The sequence below is a fragment of the Plecotus auritus genome, assembly GCF_963455305.1.
Source record: "Plecotus auritus genome assembly, chromosome: 10".
Lineage (NCBI taxonomy): Eukaryota > Metazoa > Chordata > Mammalia > Chiroptera > Vespertilionidae > Plecotus > Plecotus auritus.
The window spans coordinates 20,089,890-20,109,149 of NC_137785.1; the positions used below are offsets into that span (position 1 = coordinate 20,089,890).

The 19,260-nt window shown below is 48.0% G+C and overlaps 1 protein-coding gene across 3 annotated transcripts; it reads left to right on the plus strand.

Moving 5' to 3' along the window:
* The first annotated feature begins 921 nt into the window (after window positions 1-921).
* On the plus strand, window positions 922-18,866 carry LOC308236174 (cytochrome P450 2B11-like). Of its 3 annotated transcripts, none has more exons than XM_080645549.1 (9): window positions 922-1,112; window positions 4,664-4,826; window positions 4,979-5,128; window positions 7,349-7,509; window positions 7,994-8,170; window positions 8,720-8,861; window positions 10,524-10,711; window positions 10,879-11,020; window positions 17,922-18,866. In XM_080645549.1, exons 1-9 carry the CDS (start codon window positions 942-944, stop codon window positions 17,939-17,941), a joined length of 1,314 nt encoding a protein of 437 aa, XP_080501675.1. In that variant the 5' UTR covers window positions 922-941; the 3' UTR covers window positions 17,942-18,866. The 3 variants fall into 3 exon arrangements, with proteins under 3 accessions (XP_080501675.1, XP_080501674.1, XP_080501676.1); XM_080645548.1 differs by lacking the exon at window positions 17,922-18,866 and adding an exon at window positions 13,901-15,458; XM_080645550.1 differs by lacking the exons at window positions 7,994-8,170; window positions 17,922-18,866 and adding an exon at window positions 13,901-15,458.
* Window positions 18,867-19,260: the final 394 nt, after the last annotated feature.

Here is a 19,260-nt window from a genome sequence, read left to right on the forward strand (position 1 = left end):
TAAAGGGGGAAACAGAGACACTGAGACAGAGATAATGAGATAGGCACATACACACACAGGTGATCAGAGAGGATCCTAGAAACATCCCCCAAGTGAACACAGAGCTAGAGAAAGAAAGAGAACTGCCGGCACTTGTCAGAGCAATCAGAGATCCAGGGGACCCAAACGTCCCCCGAGCCAGGTCTCAGTCCCTCTGTCCTTTTCCACCTGCCCCCCCACCTCGGAGTCTCAGCAGTTCTGTGTGTCTCCCTGCTCCTCTGTCTCTCTCGTCATTCCCATCTGTAGCTGTTACAGAAAGGAGGGCGAAGGAAGAGGTCTGGAGATAGACACTGACCACATAAAGGCCCTACAAACACAGGGATGAGGAGGCGCACAAACACACGAGCACACACAGGGACACACACCACCAGCACCATGCAAAAGCAAACACCCCTTCACATAGAAATACATGTAAGCCTGTGCACATGCAAAATAGTTCATAAGCACACGCAGACTCATACACAAAACACACCCACACATGCACATCAATACAGATACCCCTTCACATAAAAAATTATACAAGTGCACACAGATGCAAGCAGGCATGGGCAGACATGTAAGCATAAACACACAAACAAGGGCACAGCAACAAGACAGTGCATGCTCACTCGTACCCACAAAATAAACACATGTGAGCTCTCACGAGCACTCATGCTGACCTTTGTAACCACTACCGTGTCTCTGCCAGCATCTAGGGAGTGGTTGCTGAGGTCGGGAGAAAGCAAGCTACTGGACTGGAAGTATGGGCCCATTAGAACCTCTCTTTCAAGTTCACGCTCCTGGACAATGACAGAGGGGAGGCGGGGAATGGATGAAGTTACATAACTGGGTGTGGAGGCAGGATCAGGATAAAAGGCCCGAGTTGAGACTGCAGTGGGCTGGAAGGCAGTCAGATTGGGACCATGGAGCTCAGTGTCCTCCTCCTCCTTGCTCTCGTCACGGGACTCGTGATTCTCCTGGCCAGGGGCCACCCAAAGGCACATGGCCACCTTCCGCCAGGCCCCCGTCCCCTGCCCTTCTTCGGGAACCTTCTGCAGATGGACAGACGAGGTCTACTCAAATCCTTCCAGAGGGTGAGATGCAGGTGGACGGGTTGGAGAGGGGCTTCCTGTCTCCGTACTGGGGATCACTTACTAGAGAGAGTAAGGATCCTTCCAGGCTCAGGGGTGGGGAGTGTGAGGTTGGTGAGTAAGAGGCAGGCAGCTGAAGCACGGTAGATCGTCTTGTTCACTGGGAATTGTGTGCCACTGTCTCTGGAGTGGGCAAGTGGGGATGAAGAGGCGTCTGGGTATGAGCCATGGGTGTAGTATTTCACATTTTTTGTGACCTTCTGCCAAGTTCCTGGGTGCCTACCTCCCCCACCCTGCCCATGAGAGAGAAAAGGGGGCAGTGTCATTAGTCAAATAGATTTCTCCTCTGTCAACAAAAGAAAAGGAAAGACTGGTCCATATCAGCGCCAGGACAGGGAAGGAGGAAGGGAGCAGGAGTCCAGGCACAGAGGGCTTACCAATAATGCACATGAATGTGCTGTACGTAACAGCTGACACTAAGGAGGATGTACTGGGCTCTGCATCACTGCTTCCCAGGCATGACTTTGTGTTTTGTATCTATTTAGTTATTAGTAATGTAATCTACCCCATGAACCCACCTTCCAGTGGGAGAACAGGAGCACTGACAGGGACTTCCAGCTGCCTCCTGCCTTATAGTCCATCTCCCACTGCACCCCTTGCCCCCAGCACGGTGATCACACTCCTGAATCTTGGGCTTGTCATTAGCTTTGCTTTTAACAGAGAGAGTTTGATCATATTATGTGGAAGCCCCAAGTATGTGTGATTTAGTTCTCATTGTCTTCAATGTACCACAGGGTACCATGCTTTCCCATAAATCCCTGGACTTAGTTTCTTCATTCAGAATGATGTGGCTGGGATTTGCCTATATTGTTGTGGGAACTCACCAGGTCTCACTTACAACAATCCTGTGGGCTGGGTGAGGTGCTAACCCCCATCTTAGCGATGAGGACAGTGAGGCTTGGCTTGGGGAAGGCACTGTCCACAGCCACACAGCTGGGGCTTCACAGAGGGGAAGCTTGGGTCCAACAGGGAGGGCCCTCATGTCAGTGCCCTCAGAGACTGAAGTTGTGAACAGTTTGGGAATCACTAAATTTCTTGAGAATCTCATTAAACCTTTAGGCTCCCTCCCAATATCCACACACATCATTGCAAAAATTTTGAGAGTTTCAGATCCCCAAATCTCTTACATGGACCTTCCAAGGATCCTCCAGGTGTTCATGATCCTCGTGGGGGAAGGGGGGAGGAGAGAGAGAGAGAGAGAGAGAGAGAGAGAGAGAGAATAAGCTAGTGGGTGCCATGATGGGACAGGTTGGGGAAGGTGCCGCTGCTCCTCCTCCATTCCCCTACATGTTCCCAAGTCCTTCTGGAGTCCGGCTTGGATTTGTGTTCCAGTTTCAACTTACTCATTGAGTCTCAGTTTCCTCTTCTGTAAAACGATACAGTGACAATAAGAATGTGTCCCTCGTAAAACGGTGAGGATGAGATGGGGTATTGCATAGAGCCTGGTGTATAGTAAATGCTCATTAAATGGCAGCTCCTTTGATCCACTCATTCATTTATTCACTCATTAAATAGTAGATTCCTGGGCACCTTCTGTGTGCTGGGGGATGTTGTAGGTGTAGCATTGGACAGAGCATACAAATAAGGAAATAAACACATAAGGTAGACAAGAGCTATGACTAAAACTACTTTAGACTGAGTTGTGAGGAAAAGACTCAATCCTGCTTTGTTTCTGGACAGAGACACAGAAAGAGTCAGGAGGAGGCATCAGAGAGAGGCAGGTGCAAGAACCCTGAAGAATGAGCAAGTTCAGCATCTTGAGGGACAATGTGGAGGTGGGATCTGAGTGAGCAAAGGGACCAGTGGGGGGAGAAGCAGAGGGGTGATGTGGCCATGTGGACCATGGTGGAGACTTCAGCTTTTATTCTCAATGAGGTGGGAGCACTGGAGGATTTGGAGCAGGTTAGTGATATTAATTTACATTTTAATGGCATTACTCCAGCATCAGGGTAGGGAGGGATAGGTGATGAAATGATTGTAGATGGGAAAAGAGTGGGAGTAGAGAGACCAGTGAGGAGGTTTTGCAGAGATCAGTGTGAGATATTTTTCATAAAAATCACAAAAACTTAAACTTTTACGATTGTAAGTCAACTTTTTTTTTTTTTAATGTATTTTTATTGATTTCAGAGAGGAAGGGAGAGGGGGAGAGAGATAGAAACATCAATGATGAGAGTCATTGATTGGCTGCCTCCTGCATGCCCCCTACTGGAGATCAAGCTCACAACTCGGGCATGTACCCTTGGCCAGAATCAAACCTGGGACCCTTCAGTCCACAACACAAGCAATGCTCTAGCCACTGAGCAAAACCGGCTAGGGCTGTAAGTCAACTTTTTACTGTTTGTTTATTTATTTATTTATTTAAATATATTTTATTGATTTTTTACAGAGAGGAAGGGAGAGGGATAAAGAGTTAGAAACATCGATGAGAGAGAAACATCGATTCAGTTGCCTCCTGCATACCCCCTACTGAGCATGTGCCCGCAACCAAGGTACATGCCCTTGACCGGAATCGAACCCCGGGATCCTTGAGTCCGCAGGCTGATGCTCTATCCACTGAGCCAATCTGGCTAGGGCCAACTTTTTACTGTTGAACATCACCCTAAGAAGTGCACAAATCATAAGTGCTCAGCTCAGTGAATTTTCTCAAACACACTCACACAATATACGTGCAGATAAGTAACAACATGGCCCATCCTCAGATACCCTACTCGCATCCCCATCCAGTCTCTACCTTCCCACTATCCTGAGACCAAGGTTCATGTTATCTGTTTTTCAACTTCATATAAATAGAATTATCATGTATGGACTCTTTTGTGTCTAATTTTGCTCAGCGTTATGCCCGTGAGTTTCATTCATGTTGTTGGGTATGCAGTAGTATGTTTTCACTGCTGTTTAGCATTCCATGGTATGGATACGTATGGATGGTGATGAGCATTGTATTAATAAGGTCTCCTTGTCCTGTATTTCGGTGAACACAAGTACACATTTTGGGACATGTACCTGAAATTCAGTTGATGCGTCACGGAGTATACATGTAAACTTTCAGCTTCAGTAAATACCACTGAGCAGTGTCCAAAGTGGCTGTACTGATATGATGATTTTTTCAGATCTCGTGATCAGCACCAGAGGGCCATCACTTTCTCTTCCTGTCTATCATAGGGCTGTTCAGGGTATTTCTCTGGGGAAATTGTCAGGATGCAGACAGCAGGTTGATGTGGGTCACAAAAGGATGATCCTTTAGTTGTGATGCCAGGGAAATCTGGCCAGACTTAAGGTTATGGGCAGGGGTGATATTAGAGATATTTAACCACCTATACTACTCAGGGCACCAATCAATCACACAGTCCCTGGCTAGGTCATGGGTTACTCTGTTAGTTGCTGGATCCTGGGAAGGAGAAAGGCAGAGTCAGGTGGAGGGTTTTGGGGTGCCAGCTAATTACCAATCTATATGTGTTTTAATGGTTTAACACTGTTGGTGTGGGTATGCTTGGCAGCTCCGAGACAAATATGGGGATGTCTTCACGGTGTACCTGGGGCCAAGGCCTGTGGTCATACTATGTGGGACAGAGGCCATCCGGGAGGCCCTGGTGGACCAAGCTGAGGCCTTTTCTGGCCGGGGGAAAATTGCTGTTGTTGATCAAGTCTTTCAAGGATATGGTAAGGGCCTGAAAGGCACCAGGGGAAAGGGAGGTGGGGGCAAGGAATGGAGGATGGGGATTGCCAGGTGAATCTGGTAAGGCAGAATAGGGGTGGAGAGGGACTCAGAATCTCCTTCCAACTTCCTCTGCAACCCATGCCTGCCTCCACAGGTGTGGTGTTTGCCAACGGGGAACGTTGGAAGACTCTTCGGCGATTTTCTCTGGCCACCATGAGGGACTTCGGGATGGGCAAGCGGAGTGTGGAGGAGCGGATTCAGGAGGAGGCACGGTGTCTGGTGGAGGAGCTTCAGAAATCCCAGGGTGAGCCTGGGGGATGGTAAGGAAAGAGACAGTGTAATAGAGAGAATCAGGGTACACGGCAACAGAAAGGCAGGGGTGTACGTGGGCAGAGGAAGAGAAGTAGAGATAAAGAAAGACAGAGCTAGATAGATCATCAGACAGAGGGACAGGGACACAGGAAGGGACACAGAGATGGATGGAGCTGAGTAGGAGAGGGACAAGGGAACCAGAAGAGATGTGGGATGTATACTAACTCAAAGACACACACACACACACACACACACACACACACACACACAATATTTTCATTGATTTCAAGAGAGGAAGGGAGAGGAGAGGAAGGGAGAGGGAGAGAGAGAGAAAGAATCATTGATTGGCAGTCATCTGCATGCTCTCTACTGGGGATTGAGCCTGAAACCTGGGCATGTGCCCTGATCCGGAATTGAACTATTACCTCCTGGTTCATAGGTCAACACTCAACCACTGAGCCACACCAGCCGGGCCATATACTTAGATATTAGGCCTTTTCTGGCTGTTTACTTGTGTTCAAGGAAACCGATTCATGGATTAATTGTATATATCAAAGGCAAAACAGGACTTAAATAAAGGAAAGCAAAGAGAGAAAAGGAAGAACTTCAGACATTGGAAAACAATGGACTGTTTTCCTTTACTTTTTTTTCTTTTTTAAAAAAATATATTTTATTGACTTTTTTACAGAGAGGAAGGGAGACGGACAGAGAGCTAGAAACATCGATGAGAGAGAAACATTGATTCAGCTGCCTCCTGCACACTCCCCACTGGGGATGTGCCCGCAACCAAGGCATATGCCCTTGACTGGAATCGAACCTGGGACCCCTCAGTCCACAGGACAATGCCCCATCCACTGAGCCAAACCAGTTAGGGCTGTTTTCCTTTTCTTGAGTGAACTGCTGACAAACTGGCAGTGAGGGCAGTGGGGTTTTCTGCTCTGCAGCTGGATGGGCTATCAGAGAATCACTTCTGGTTGTTTTTAGATTCTCCCTAAAACTGATGTTTATAAGATATAAAGGTAACAGGGTCCTTTCTCAAGAGATTGAAAGGTTTGGAGGGAGAAGCAGAGGCAGAGACACAGGAACAATAAAGGAAAAGAGACAGAGGGACTAAGAGAAAGACAGGAGGAAGCAGACTGAGGCAGACAGAGAAGGTGAAAGAGACAGAGATGGAGGGACCAAGTCAAAGAGAGACACACAGACAGAGTGAGTGGAAGAGACTCCTTGAGGCAAAAAGAAAAAGGCAGAGAAAGTGAGAGAGACAGACAGGCTCAGTAAAGGGTCTGCAGAGGAACAAGAGACGATGAACAGGTGAGACCCACAGAGAAGACGGCACCAACCGGATGACCTGACGATCTGTGATCTGTCGTTCGTGGGCTCACAGCCCACCCTCCCTTCCCCAGGGCTAGCCTCGCGTATGTAGACATCAGTTAACAAGTGTAGAACAATTTCCTGAAGACCAGAGACCCCTAGAGGTGAAAAAAGGAAGTAAGGGGAGAGACAGAAAGGGGCAGGGAGAACAGAGCTTTTAAATTTGTACATGCAATTGATTGAACACCTGCATTGCACTCCCTCTGGCCCTGGGACTTAATTGTACCTGCTCCCCCCGTCAGAACTGGCCTGAGAGGGGACCAGCCACGCAGCCTCCGTAGCCGGGCTGCCTGGGTCTGAATCCTGGCCCCAGTGATGAGTCGCTGGGTAACCCTGGTCAAATTACTTGACTTCTCTGTTTGCCCATCTATGAAATGGAGATAATAACAGAACTACATCTTCCTTACAGGGTTGAGGTGAGAATTAAATAAAATAGCACTGGCCAGTGCTCAATGGTTAGAGCATCGGCCCTCATACTGAAGGGTCTCAGGTTCCATTCCTGGTCAAGTTCCATTCCTGGTCTCAGGTTCCATTCCATACCTCAGTTGCAGGGCATGTGTGGGAGGCAATCATGTTCCTCTCTCCCCCCTCCCCTCCTCCATCCCCTCCACTCTCTATAAAAATAAAGTCAATGGAAAAAATATCCTCAGGTGACAATAAAAAATAATAAAATAATAGACTAGGGCCTGGCATATCATATGGGCTAGTGAGTGGTAGCTGTTATTATTCCTATTTTATCATTACTGAGCAATGAAGGACAGTTACACAAAGATGGGGCAGCTGCCAAGTGCTCCCCAGATATTTGAATCTGTGTCCCTTGACAGTCACTTCCTCCTCCTAGGAGCCCTCCAGGACCCTACCTTCCTCTTCCACTCCATCACTTCCAACATCATCTGCTCCATTGTCTTTGGAAAACGCTTTGCCTACAGAGACCCTGATTTTCTGAAGCTTCTGGACATGTTCTACCAGTCCTTCGCACTCATCAGCTCCTTCTCCAGCCAGGTCAGGGAGAGGGTGAGGGAGGGTGGGGAGGAGGTGGGCATCCAGGAAAGGGGAAAGGGGTGATCTGCTTTGGGGCCCCAGAAATGCAGCTTAAGGTTGGAAGATGTGCAGGACAACAGGGAGAGACAGCGCCACAGACACCTGGAGGGAGAGAGAGATGGTGAAATAAGGACTGAGAGATGAAGAGAAAGAAAGAGGAGTAATGGAGGAGGCAGAAACAGAGAGTCAGAGAATTAGAGGGAGGGAAAAGAGAGAAGAAAGAGAAAGCAAGACAAAAAAGAGCAAAGATAAAGAGATCCTGAGAGGCAGAGTTGACAAGAATGTGTGTGTGTGTGTGTGTGTGTGTGTGTGTGTGTGAGAGAGAGAGAGAGAGAGAGAGAGAGAGAGAGGAGACAGATTTCCCTCTACCAGAGGTTTTAGGGCCCAGGAGGGTTGTCTCTTCCTCTGCCCCAGAAGGACCTTACAGCCCCATTGTCTCCCACAGGTGTTTGAGCTCCTCTCTGACTTCTTGAAGTACTTTCCTGGCACACACAGGCAAATCTACAGAAACATGCAGGAAGTCAAAGACTTCATTGGCCACAGCGTGGAGAAGCACAGGGAGACCCTGGACCCCGATGCCCCCCGGGACTTCATTGATACTTACCTGCTCCGCATGGACAAAGTGGGGTTTGAGAGAGGGGAATGAAAGGGGAGGGGAGGGAGGAAAAGATGAGGGGCAGTGAGAAGAAGGGAGGGGAATGAGGAAATGGAAGAACAGAGGATGCAGAGGGGATATTAGGAAAAGGTAGGAGGGATGAAAGAAGGAGAAACTAAGGAGGAGGCAGAGAGGGATGGATAGAGAGAGGGAGGGAAGAAGAGAGAGGACGAGAGAGAGAGAGAGAGAGAGAGAGAGAGAGAGAGAGAGATCAGAGAAATAAAGGACAAGGGACAAACAATAGGGCAATAGCTGAAAAGACCCACAGAGGCAGAAAGAGGCTGGGAGAGGAAGTGAGACAAGCACACCAAAGAGATGTTGCAATGGATTGAAACAGAGCCAGAGTGAAGAGAGACAGAGATAGGGATATATGGGTGGACATGAAGAGGACAGAGAAAAGTAAAATGGACCAGATGGTGTGAGAGACCCAGAAACAGGTGGGGGGACCCTGATACGTGCATGCAGCAAGGTTCCAGCCTCCCCTGATTCCAATGAACCCCGCCCCTCTGGACCCAGGAGAAGTCCCACCCAAACAGCGAGTTCCACTACCAGAACCTCCTCAACACTGCGCTCTCTCTCTTCTTTGCGGGCACGGAGACCACCAGCACCACTCTCCGCTATGGATTCCTGCTAATGCTCAAATATCCCCACATCGCAGGTAGGCAGGGTGGGGGCAGCCAATCTGGGTAGTCCTCCGATCCCTTTTTGGCTGCAGAAGTGGGGTAGGGATCCTGCCTAAATGAGAGAGGCAGCATTCCCCTCCGAAATCAAGAACACTGCAGGTTTGAATGAGCTGCCAACTAAGCCAGCCCTGTTGGATGGATGGATGAAGAATCTGTCAATCTGTTCTCCTGTTTTCACTGATCTCTTAAAAATTCACTCATCCATCCACGCATCCATCCATCCACCCATCCATTCATCTGTCTGTGCTTTAATTGGTCTGTATGCTCAGATTCCTTTATCTATGATCTGCCCAAGAACATACACTTCCATTCTTTATTTGGATTAATCAATTTACCTGTTGATCCTTTGAAACAAGGGTAATTGAATGAACTATGTGCCGTGATTCATTGGCTCACTCATTCATTCATGCATGCATCCATCTGTCTTTCTATGAACTAGGTTTCATTCCTTAATCCTTCCATCAGTCTTTCAATTCATTCTTAACTCTTCTACCCCTTCAATTCATTAATTGCACAATTAATTCACTGAATCATCTTTCATTTATTCATGTCATCAAACCATCATCCATTTATTACTTTTCCTACTAATTTACTCATTCACTTATTCCTCCATAAATCTAGCCATCCATTTATTCAGGTAATTTATTGGTTGATTAGGTTTATTGATTTATTTGTCTATTGGTAATTATTCATCTATTGATTGATAAGTAAATACATGCATCCATTAAATAATGTTCTTTCTTCCATCAGTCTTTTTATTTATGAATTGGTTGATTGATATATTCATTTATTTACCCAATTATTCATGGGTTAATCTATTGATCTATTTCACTGTCATATTCCTGAGGACCTAGCACAGTACCTCATTTAAAATACACACAATAAATATTAGTTCACTTCCCACTCATCTTAGAGAAGAAATTTTGACAGGTGCATAGCCTCGAGTTCTCAATCTGATATGTGATGTGTGCGTGTGTGTTTCCCTGTGCATGTGGGGGAAAGAATCTATAACATTCATTAGATTTCAAAAATTGAGAATTCTTCCAGCTTTCTCTTTGCTCCCCCACCCCAAGCTGATTGTTTTGAGGAGTGTCAATGATTAAACACTTTACTGTGAGTTTTAAAAAAATTATTATTATTGATTTCAGAGAGGAAGGGAGAGGGAGAGAGAGATAGAAACAACAATGATGAGAGAGAATCATTGACTGGCTGCCTCCTGCACAGCCCGCAACCCAGGCATATGCCCTTGACAGGAATTAAACCAGCTTCAGTCCATAGGCCAATGCTCTATCCACTGAGCCAAATCAGCTAGGGCCTATAAGTTTTTTCTGGTTCATTGGCCCATAGAAAGCAGTGTCCCTACTGAAATGTCCATTATTATTATTATTAAATACACTTTTATTGATTTCAGAGGGGAAGGGAGAGGGAGAGAGAGATAGAAACAACAGTGTTGAGAGAGAATCATTGATTGGCTGCCTCCTGCACACCTCTCACTGGGGATTGAGCCTGCAACTGGGCATATGCTCTAATCAGGAATTGAACCATGAACCCCTGGTTCATAGGTCAATGTTCAACCACTGAGCTATGCCAACTGGGCTGAAATGCTCCTTTAAAAAAAGGTTTACTCTTCTATGCAGAGAAAGTCCACAAGGAGATTGATCAGGTGATTGGCTCACATCGCCCTCCAGCCCTTGATGACCGGGCCAAAATGCCATACACTGAAGCAGTCATCCAGGAGATTCAGAGATTCGGAGACCTGCTCCCTATTGGTGTGCCCCATGTGGTCACCAAAGACACTAACTTCCGAGGGTACATCATCCCAAAGGTGAGGCCAGCCAGGCAACCACATCCCTCCTGTGTGGGATCCTGGCTTCTCTTACTCTCCAAACTTGACCTCTTGTTTTATCACTGGTGCTTCTTGTTTCATGTTGTGTTTCAGGGTGGGGTGGGGAAGGGAATGGCAATATTTTTTATCTTGTGATCATTCCTCAGGACACTGAAGTATATCCCATCCTGCACTCTGCTCTCTTTGACTCACGTTACTTTGACACACCAGACACCTTCAACCCTAACCACTTTCTGGATGCCAATGGGGCACTTACGAAGAATGAAGCTTTTATGCCCTTCTCTGTAGGTAAGCTGGATCTGCACTTGCTTCCCAGACACCAGAGTGCAGGTGTCTTCACCTCCTTGAGACATCAAGGAGAGGCTTTTGTTTATTGAGCAGTTAGTACATGCCAGCTGCTTTACCTTCATTATCCCATCCCATATTCACTACAACCCTAGAAGAGGTTTAAAAGGTGAGATCACAGCCCAGTGGCACACCTTGGAATGCTGGACCCTGGGAAGGTATGTTAACCTCTCTATACCTCGGTATAAGATATCTGTTGAGCAGCATACTCTGAGCCCAGTGCTTTACTGGGGACTGAAGATAATGCATCAGACAAGTCACATAGACAGAGAAACAGTATTGTCAGGATGTGAAGACAGAAAACAAAACAAAATAGTTAGCTGCCATGGGCAGAAAGAAAGACAAGCTCAGCCAAAGAGGTGTTAGAGACAAATGTCTACTGAAGGGTTCAAAGGACAGCCCCAAGGATGGAAGGACAGAGTGGGAAGGAGATAACAGGCTCTTCTAGAATGAGGTGGGTCATGGAGCCAGTTACAGGAGAGGAACCATGCCAGAGCCCTGCCCTGCAGATTTTTTGCCCATGTGTCCTAACTTCTAGGTGTGCCAAAAATGTGAACCCTTCCCCAGATACCTCCACACAGGCACAATGTCCAATAACTTGAAAGGTTTAGGAAATGCTTGGAAACCCAATCATTGAAATGGCCTGTCCAAAGTGGTCAGCTTGCAGATTAGGAATCATTAAGTAATGGAGGAGACTCTCAGTGTCTGCCTGACCTTTCTGGCTCCCTTTGCCCTCATTTCTCTCCAAGCCAGTGGTTTATAACCTACTAGAGGCCCCATGCATGAAATTTGTGCATGGGTGGTGGGGTGGGGCCCTCAGCCCAGCATGCACCCTCTCCAATCCGGGACCCCTTGGGGGATGTCAGTTTAGGCCCTGGATCGGGCCTAAACTGGCAGTCAGACATCTCTCTCACAATCCGGGATGACTGGCTCCTAACTGCTCACCTGCCTGCCTGCCTAATAGCCCCTAACTGCCCCCTGCCCCCCGCTGGCCTGGTAGTCCCTCACTGCCCCAACCTGCCGGCCTGGTTGCCCCCAATTGCCCCCCCTACCAGCCTGGTCGCCCCATGCAGCCTGCTGTTTGATCGTTTGGTCGCCCCTCACTAACCCCTCCTGCCAGCCGGGTTGCCCCACACAACCTGCTGCTCAGTCATTTGGTCGCCCCTCACTCACCCCCCTGCTGGCCTGGTTGCCCCACGCAGCCTGCTGCTCAATCGTTTGGTCACCCCTCGCTAACCCCCCTGCCAGCTGGGTCACCTCATGCAGCCTGCTGCTCGATCGTCCCTTCGGTTGCGATGGTCTCTTAGGCTTTTATATATAGAGACTGGGGTGGGGGGTGGTGTACACCTCTGAGAATCTGATGGAAGCCATACACCCACCTCACATACATAAATACCATTCACAAGTTTATGTACAATGGGTTTGTTTTTTTCTTAACACTGAGATAAGAAACAAAACAGAGATAAGAAAGGAAACAGAAACATACCAAAGAAACAAAGAACAAACTGATGGTTACTAGAGGCAAGGAGGCTTGGGGGACTGGGTGAAAAGGTGAAGGGAGTTAGAAGTACAGATGGGTAGTTACAAAATATTCACGGTGATATAAAGTACGGTTTATGGAATATAGCCAATAATATTGAAATACCTATGTATGGTGTCAGATGTATGGTAGACTCATAGGTGGATCACCTCATATATATATGTCTAACCACTGTGCTGTACACTTGAAACTAATATAAAATAATATTGAATGCCAAGTGTAAATGAAAATAACCCAGAGATAGAAAATCACATGCAGTGCCAGACATTCACCCCACAGTCTCCACCACACATACCTGAAAAAACACACCAAGTATGATCTACACATATAGGATCCTTAGTGTGGACCAGAAATTCTTTGAATAATTCTTCCGTTTTGTTAATCCTCACCTGAGGTTATTTTTCCCATTGATTTTTAGAGAGAGTGCAAGGGAGTGGGGGGTGGAGGGGGGGGAGAGAGAGAGAGAGAGAGAGAAACATCAATGTGAAAGACACATCGATTGGTTGCCTCCCACATGTGCCCTGACTGGGGCTGAGGATTGAACCTGCAACCCAGATATATGCCCTTGACAAGGAATCGAATCCTGGACCCTTCAGTGTGCAGGCCAACACTCTAATCACCAAGCCACACCAGCCAGAGCTTTTCTAAGAATTTTTACAAATATTAACAATTCTCCAAATGTTGTTGGAACTATGCCCACATCTATACATGTGGAGGTGCGCATGCACACACACACACACAACCACACACACATACACACATCCAATCCAATGATAGTCCTTAGACTCTGTGAGGCCAACCGAACCTTTGGAAATCTAACAGAAGCTACAGTCTCCCCTGGAAAGATATACATCAAAGATTTGCACCCGGTTTTAGAGGTTTGGGGACACCCTAAAAGTCCACCCTGAATTACAAGTGAAAGGCTAGTCCCATCCAAACCAGTTGCAATAGACACAGGTGTCTGGACTTTGGGCAAAGAATATGCATCCAGCCCAGCCGGCAATTGAGCATTGACCTATGAACCAGGAGGTCACGGTTCGATTCCTGGTCAGGGCACATGCCCAGGTTGTGGGCTTGATCCCAGTAGGGGCCGTGCAGGAGGCAGCTGATCAATGATTCTCTCTCATCATTTATGTTTCTATCTCATTCTCCCTCTCCCTTCCCCTATTTGAAATCAATAAAAATGTATTTAAAACACACACACACACACACACACACACACACACAACAAAAAGAATATGCATCCACACCAGGTCCACATTGTTGATCTTCTGTGCCCACAGGGAAGCGCATTTGTCTTGGAGAAGGTATTGCCCGTGCGGAATTATTCCTCTTCTTCACCACCATCCTCCAGAATTTCTCCGTGGCCAGTCCCATAGCCCCTGAGGACATTGACCTCACACCCCGGGAGTGTGGAGTGGGCAAGCTGCCCCCATTGTACCAGATCCAATTCCTGTCCCGCTGAGGGGGTTAAAAGAAGGAGATCAAAGGATTCCAGGGTCATGAAGTATTCCCACCTTTGCAAGGATGTTGCCTGACTCTACCCATGCTCTGCATCTGAGAGATCTGATACAAGCCAGTCTCCTTCTTCCTCATTGGTTGCCACCTCCACGAGAAAGTCCGTTCTGCAGACTGTCTCCTTCCATCATGCTGCAGCTCTTCTAAAGACTCAAAGAGGTGTTCTCCTTTCCTCTGTTAACAGAATTCCAGAAGTGGTGTATATATAGAAATTGGAGGCTGAAAGGGAACACTCAGCTGAGGATCTCTCCGCAGTTCTGCCCCGTAGGCCACTGCTTACCCTGAGTGACTTCTCCCTTCCTTAGAACAACCACAGCCTCCATTTAACAACTCCTTGTGCTCCGTGATCTGTACATACATGATCTTGCTTGAATACTATTCCCAGTAGCCCCATGTGGTGGGTACAATAATCATGTCCATTGTACAGATGAGTACACAGAGGTGGGGCAATGGCATCAGTTGTCTGAGGTCACATGGTTAGTGAGTGCAGGCTCAAGATTCACACTCAGTCTCTGTAGCTCTAGAACTCAAACTCTTTATCAAAGCTCCTCCCACCCATATATTTTTAAATTAATCTGTAACTCAGAGACAAAAAAAATCATCCATTTTTACTAGTATAATTAGTGCTTTCTACATTTGTCTCTTCTGCATAATTCATATAATGAAATCACATATGTGGCCTTTTGTGAATGGCTTCTTTCACTTAGCATGATATATTTGAGGTTCATCCACATTGTAGACTGTAGTTGTGCCCTGCCATTGTCCTGCTGCCACCTCATTTTACTGTCTTTCCCTTCCCTTCCTATCTAATAAAAGAGTAATATGCAAATTAATCATCACTCCACTACACCCACAAGCCATGCCCAACAGCCAGTCAGGAGTGAGTATGCAAATTAACCCCAACCAAGATGGTTGCGGCCACAGAGTGAGCAGGAGACTTGGGTTTCCCCGGTAATAGAGGAAGCCAAGCTTTCTGCACACCCTGGCTGGCCCAGGCCTCCATTCAAGGCTACAAAGTTTCAATTATAGAAGATAAATAAATCCCAACAAAAATGGCTGTGGCCACAGAGCAAGCAGGAGGCTTGGCTCCGCTCAAGGCTACAAAGTTTCAATTATAGAAGGTAAATAAATCCCAGATACCAGGGCCTCCACTTGGGTCGCCGGGGGGTGTGGCTGGCCTGCAAACCACCACAGGCCCCTCACCCAGGCCACCCCACGCCCCAAGGGAACCCCCACCCTGATCCGGGACACCCTTCAGGGCAAACCAGCTGGCCCCCACCTGTGCACCAGGCCTCTATGCTATCTAATAAAAGAGTAATATGCAAACTGACCATCACTCCAACACACAAAGATGGCTGCCCCCATGTGGACACAAGATGGCCGCCACAAGATGGCCAGCAGGGGAGGGCAGTTGGGAGGGACCAGGCCTGCAATGGAGGGCAGTTGGGGGCGATCAAGCCTGCAGGGGAGGGCAGTTAGGGGTGATCAGGCCGACAGAGGAGGGAAGTTGGGGGTGACCAGGCCTGCAGGGAAGGGCAGTTGGGGGGGACCCAGGCCTGCAGGGGAGGGCAGTCAGGGGTGACCAGGCCTGCAGGGGAGGGCAGTTAGGGGTGACCAGGCCTGCAGGGGAGGGCAGTTAGGGGCAATCAGGCTGGCAGGCGAGCAGTTAGGCATCAATCAGGCTGGCAGGGGAGTGGTTAGGGGGTGATCAGGCTGGCAGGCAGAAGAGGTTAGGGGCAATCAGGAAGGCAGGCAGGCGAGTAGTTGGGAGTCAGCAGTCCTGGATTGTGAGAGGGATGTCCGACTGCCCGCACACCCTGATCCTACTGGGATTGGGCCTAAACAGGCAGTCGGACATCCCTCAAGGGGTCCTAGATTGGAGAGGGTGCAGGCTGGGCTGAGGGACACACACCCGCCCGCACAAATTTTGTGCACTGGGCCTCTAGTTTCAATATAAAAGGGCCTCCTCAGCCCCGGGCCTCCTAATCTGTGTGGTTATAAACTGGTGCCTTGGATTCCCCTATATACCTCTTCAAATCCACTGAGACTCAAATAAACATCCAAAACCTGACACCTCCAGGTCAGGTGGTGATCCATGCCACTTTATGTGTGATCATTTATTTTTAGGTCACTAGGAATATTTCCAGAAGGTGAATACTTCTACTTCACCTCCATGCCAACTCCATGAAGGCAAACCCGTTGTCTTGTTCATCACAGTTCTCTCAGCACAAAGAACCCTGTGTGGCATATGACAGGTGTTAAAAATATTTGCTCAGAAATGAATGAATGAATGAATGAATGAATGAATGGCTAGCTCAAGCAATCCTCCAAAGTACCAACATGGAGCTAATTTCCCCCCATCAGATCACATGTCCTCCAATCTCACTTTGTCTGATGCTTCGAATATATCCCTGTCCCCATGGGAACAAGATGCTCCACTTTTGGACCTTCCAGCTATACTCAAACCCTCATATGCAATGCTACCCTCTGACAAAATGGGCTGAGAGCCACACTTGCAGTGCAAAAACCATGAAACAGCCTTCACCTGAATTTGAACCCAGACAGTTTGGACCCAGAGCTCAGATCTTATCACCTGTTCAACCAGCTGGCATACCACCCTTTCTTGAGGGAGGTGCTCTTCATTCAAGGGCACTGCCCACCAAGATAGCTCAGGCCATCCATGGGAAAGAAAGTCTGGGATCCAATCAAGATGCTAGACTTCCTGGCCTCTGTAACACCTGCCACCTTTGGGCTCCCTGTTGCCTCTGGTGAGTTACAAGGAGTTCTGCCAAGGTAAATTTCTGGCATACCCTCTCCCACTAAGCACAGAAAAAAACAACAAACAGGGCAACCTACCTTTTAAGAGAAACAGCGGAATGGAAGGCAAGGAACATGGTGTTCTGGACTGGCCTGCTCCTCATCATCCTTATAGGCCTCTTGCTAATCGGGGGCCACAACACCTCCTGGGGCCACCTCCCTCCTGGATCCTGGCCTCTGCCCTTCCTGGGGAACATTTTGCAAATAGACCACAAGTGCCTTCTCAAGTCCTTCCAGGCAGTGAGATGCGGAGGAGAAAAAGGGTGGGTGGACAGGAGGAGCTCACAGGCAGCAAGGCAATTGGGGGTCAATTTTTGGATGGGACTTCTCAGGCCATCCTGGGGGTTTGTTTCTTTCAGCCACAATCTGGCCAGTATGCCCACTAGAGAAGCTTCTGCATAATTCATATAATGAAATCACATATGTGGTCTTTTGTGAATGGCTTCTTTCACTTGGCATGATATTTTTGAGGTTCATCCACATGGTAGACTGTAGTTGTGCCCTGCCATTGTCCTGCTACCTCCTCATTTTACTGTCTTTCCCTTTCCTTTTCAATATAAAAGGGCCTCCTCAGCCCAGGGCCTCCTGATCTGTGTGGTTATAAACTGGTGCCTTGGATTCCCCAATATACCTGAGTAGGAATGTAGGAAAGGGAGACTGAAGGGAGACGTTCTGACAGACTGGAGACTTTCAGCTGTGGTCCTGGTTTGGGAGGGACTAGAGCTCGGATGTGGGGAGCCTCTGCAATTCCTCAAATAGAAGCTGGGAGGGTTTGTAAAAGCCGAGAGAGGAGGACACTTGGGGTAAGGGCTGCCTGGGAAGGTTGGGGGCCATGGAATGCAAGTGTGTCTTCTTCCCAATGGGGCTGCAGCCAGCCAGGTTTAGGCTACACTGGAAGTATGATGTGGGTGTGAAGATGGAGACCCTTCTCTTGAGTCAGGGAGTGAGATCTTGACTTTGCCCACACAGCTGCAGGAGACATATGGTGATGTCTTCACTGTCTACCTGGGGCCCCGGCCTGTCATCATCCTATGTGGGTACGAGGTGCTGAAGGAGGCCCTGGTGGATCAGGCTGAGGCTTTCTCTGGCCGAAGGCACATTGCTATTGTTGACCCCATCTTCCAGGGAATTGGTGAGTGGGGATGGGTGGGGCCTGGGGAGAGGACAAGGGAATGTTCTATGCATCCTAAAACCTTCCCTTCATGCACCATCAATCAGGTGTGGTTTTTGCCAGTGGAAAGTCTTGGAAGACTCTTAGGCGATGCTCTCTGACCACCATGAGGGACTTTGGGATGGGGAAGCAGAGCATTGAGAAGCTAATTCAGGATGAGACTCGGTGTCTAGTAGAGGAGTTGTGGAAATCCCAGGGTAAGCACTGGTCAGGACAGGGGGTGGAGTGACAGACAGGGGTGGGTGAGATGGGGACACAGAGGGAGGAGAGAACATGACTGATGGAGAAGGATCCAGACACAGCCACAGAGAGATGCGGGAACAGGTTTAGAGACAGAGAAAGAGAAAAAGAATGAGAAAGACAAAGAGAGACAGAGACTGGGAAGGAGAGAGGGAGAGTAAGAGAAAGCAGAGGAGAGAGAGAAAGAGAGCAAAAGAAAGAAAACCTGGGTATGCTGAGAAAGATCAACCTAGAATCAGACACTGCAAGGAAAAGCCCTAGAAAGAAAAAGGTAAAGATAGAAATCGAGTCTGGGACACTCAGTGTCAGTGAGGCCAAGGACAAGGAACGCTGGAGGCACTGAAAAGAGAAATCATGGAGAAGGGTCTCAAAGCAGAGTCAGAGACAAGACCAGAGACAGACACAGAAAGTCAGATGAAGAGACCAAGAAAAACAAGACTCACAGGGGAAAATTCTCAGAAAAAAAGCTGAGATGTAGAGGCCAGGGAAAGACAGGCTGGACTAAAGAAAGAGAAAAACACACACAAAAAAAACAACAATCACACATACTAGGAGAGTACCAGCCAGGCCAGAGCCACCCAGAAGGGAACCACTCATGACAGATCTCTCATCCCCAGGGCCCTATCTGGATCCCAACTCCCTCTTTAACTCCTTCATAGCCAACATCATCTGCTCCATTGTCTTTGTTTGTTTTTCTATGAAAATCCTTACTGTTTATGAATGTATGAGTGCTTATCATCAAATCAAAGTGTGCAGTAAACCCCTCACCCCCCGCCCCCAGCAGCTCCATCGTTTTTGGAGAGTGCTTTAATTACCAGGACCCTAGATTCTTATAGCTGCTAAATGTACTGAATGAAGTCTTCACCATTATCAGCTCTTTCTACAGCCAGGTAAGGC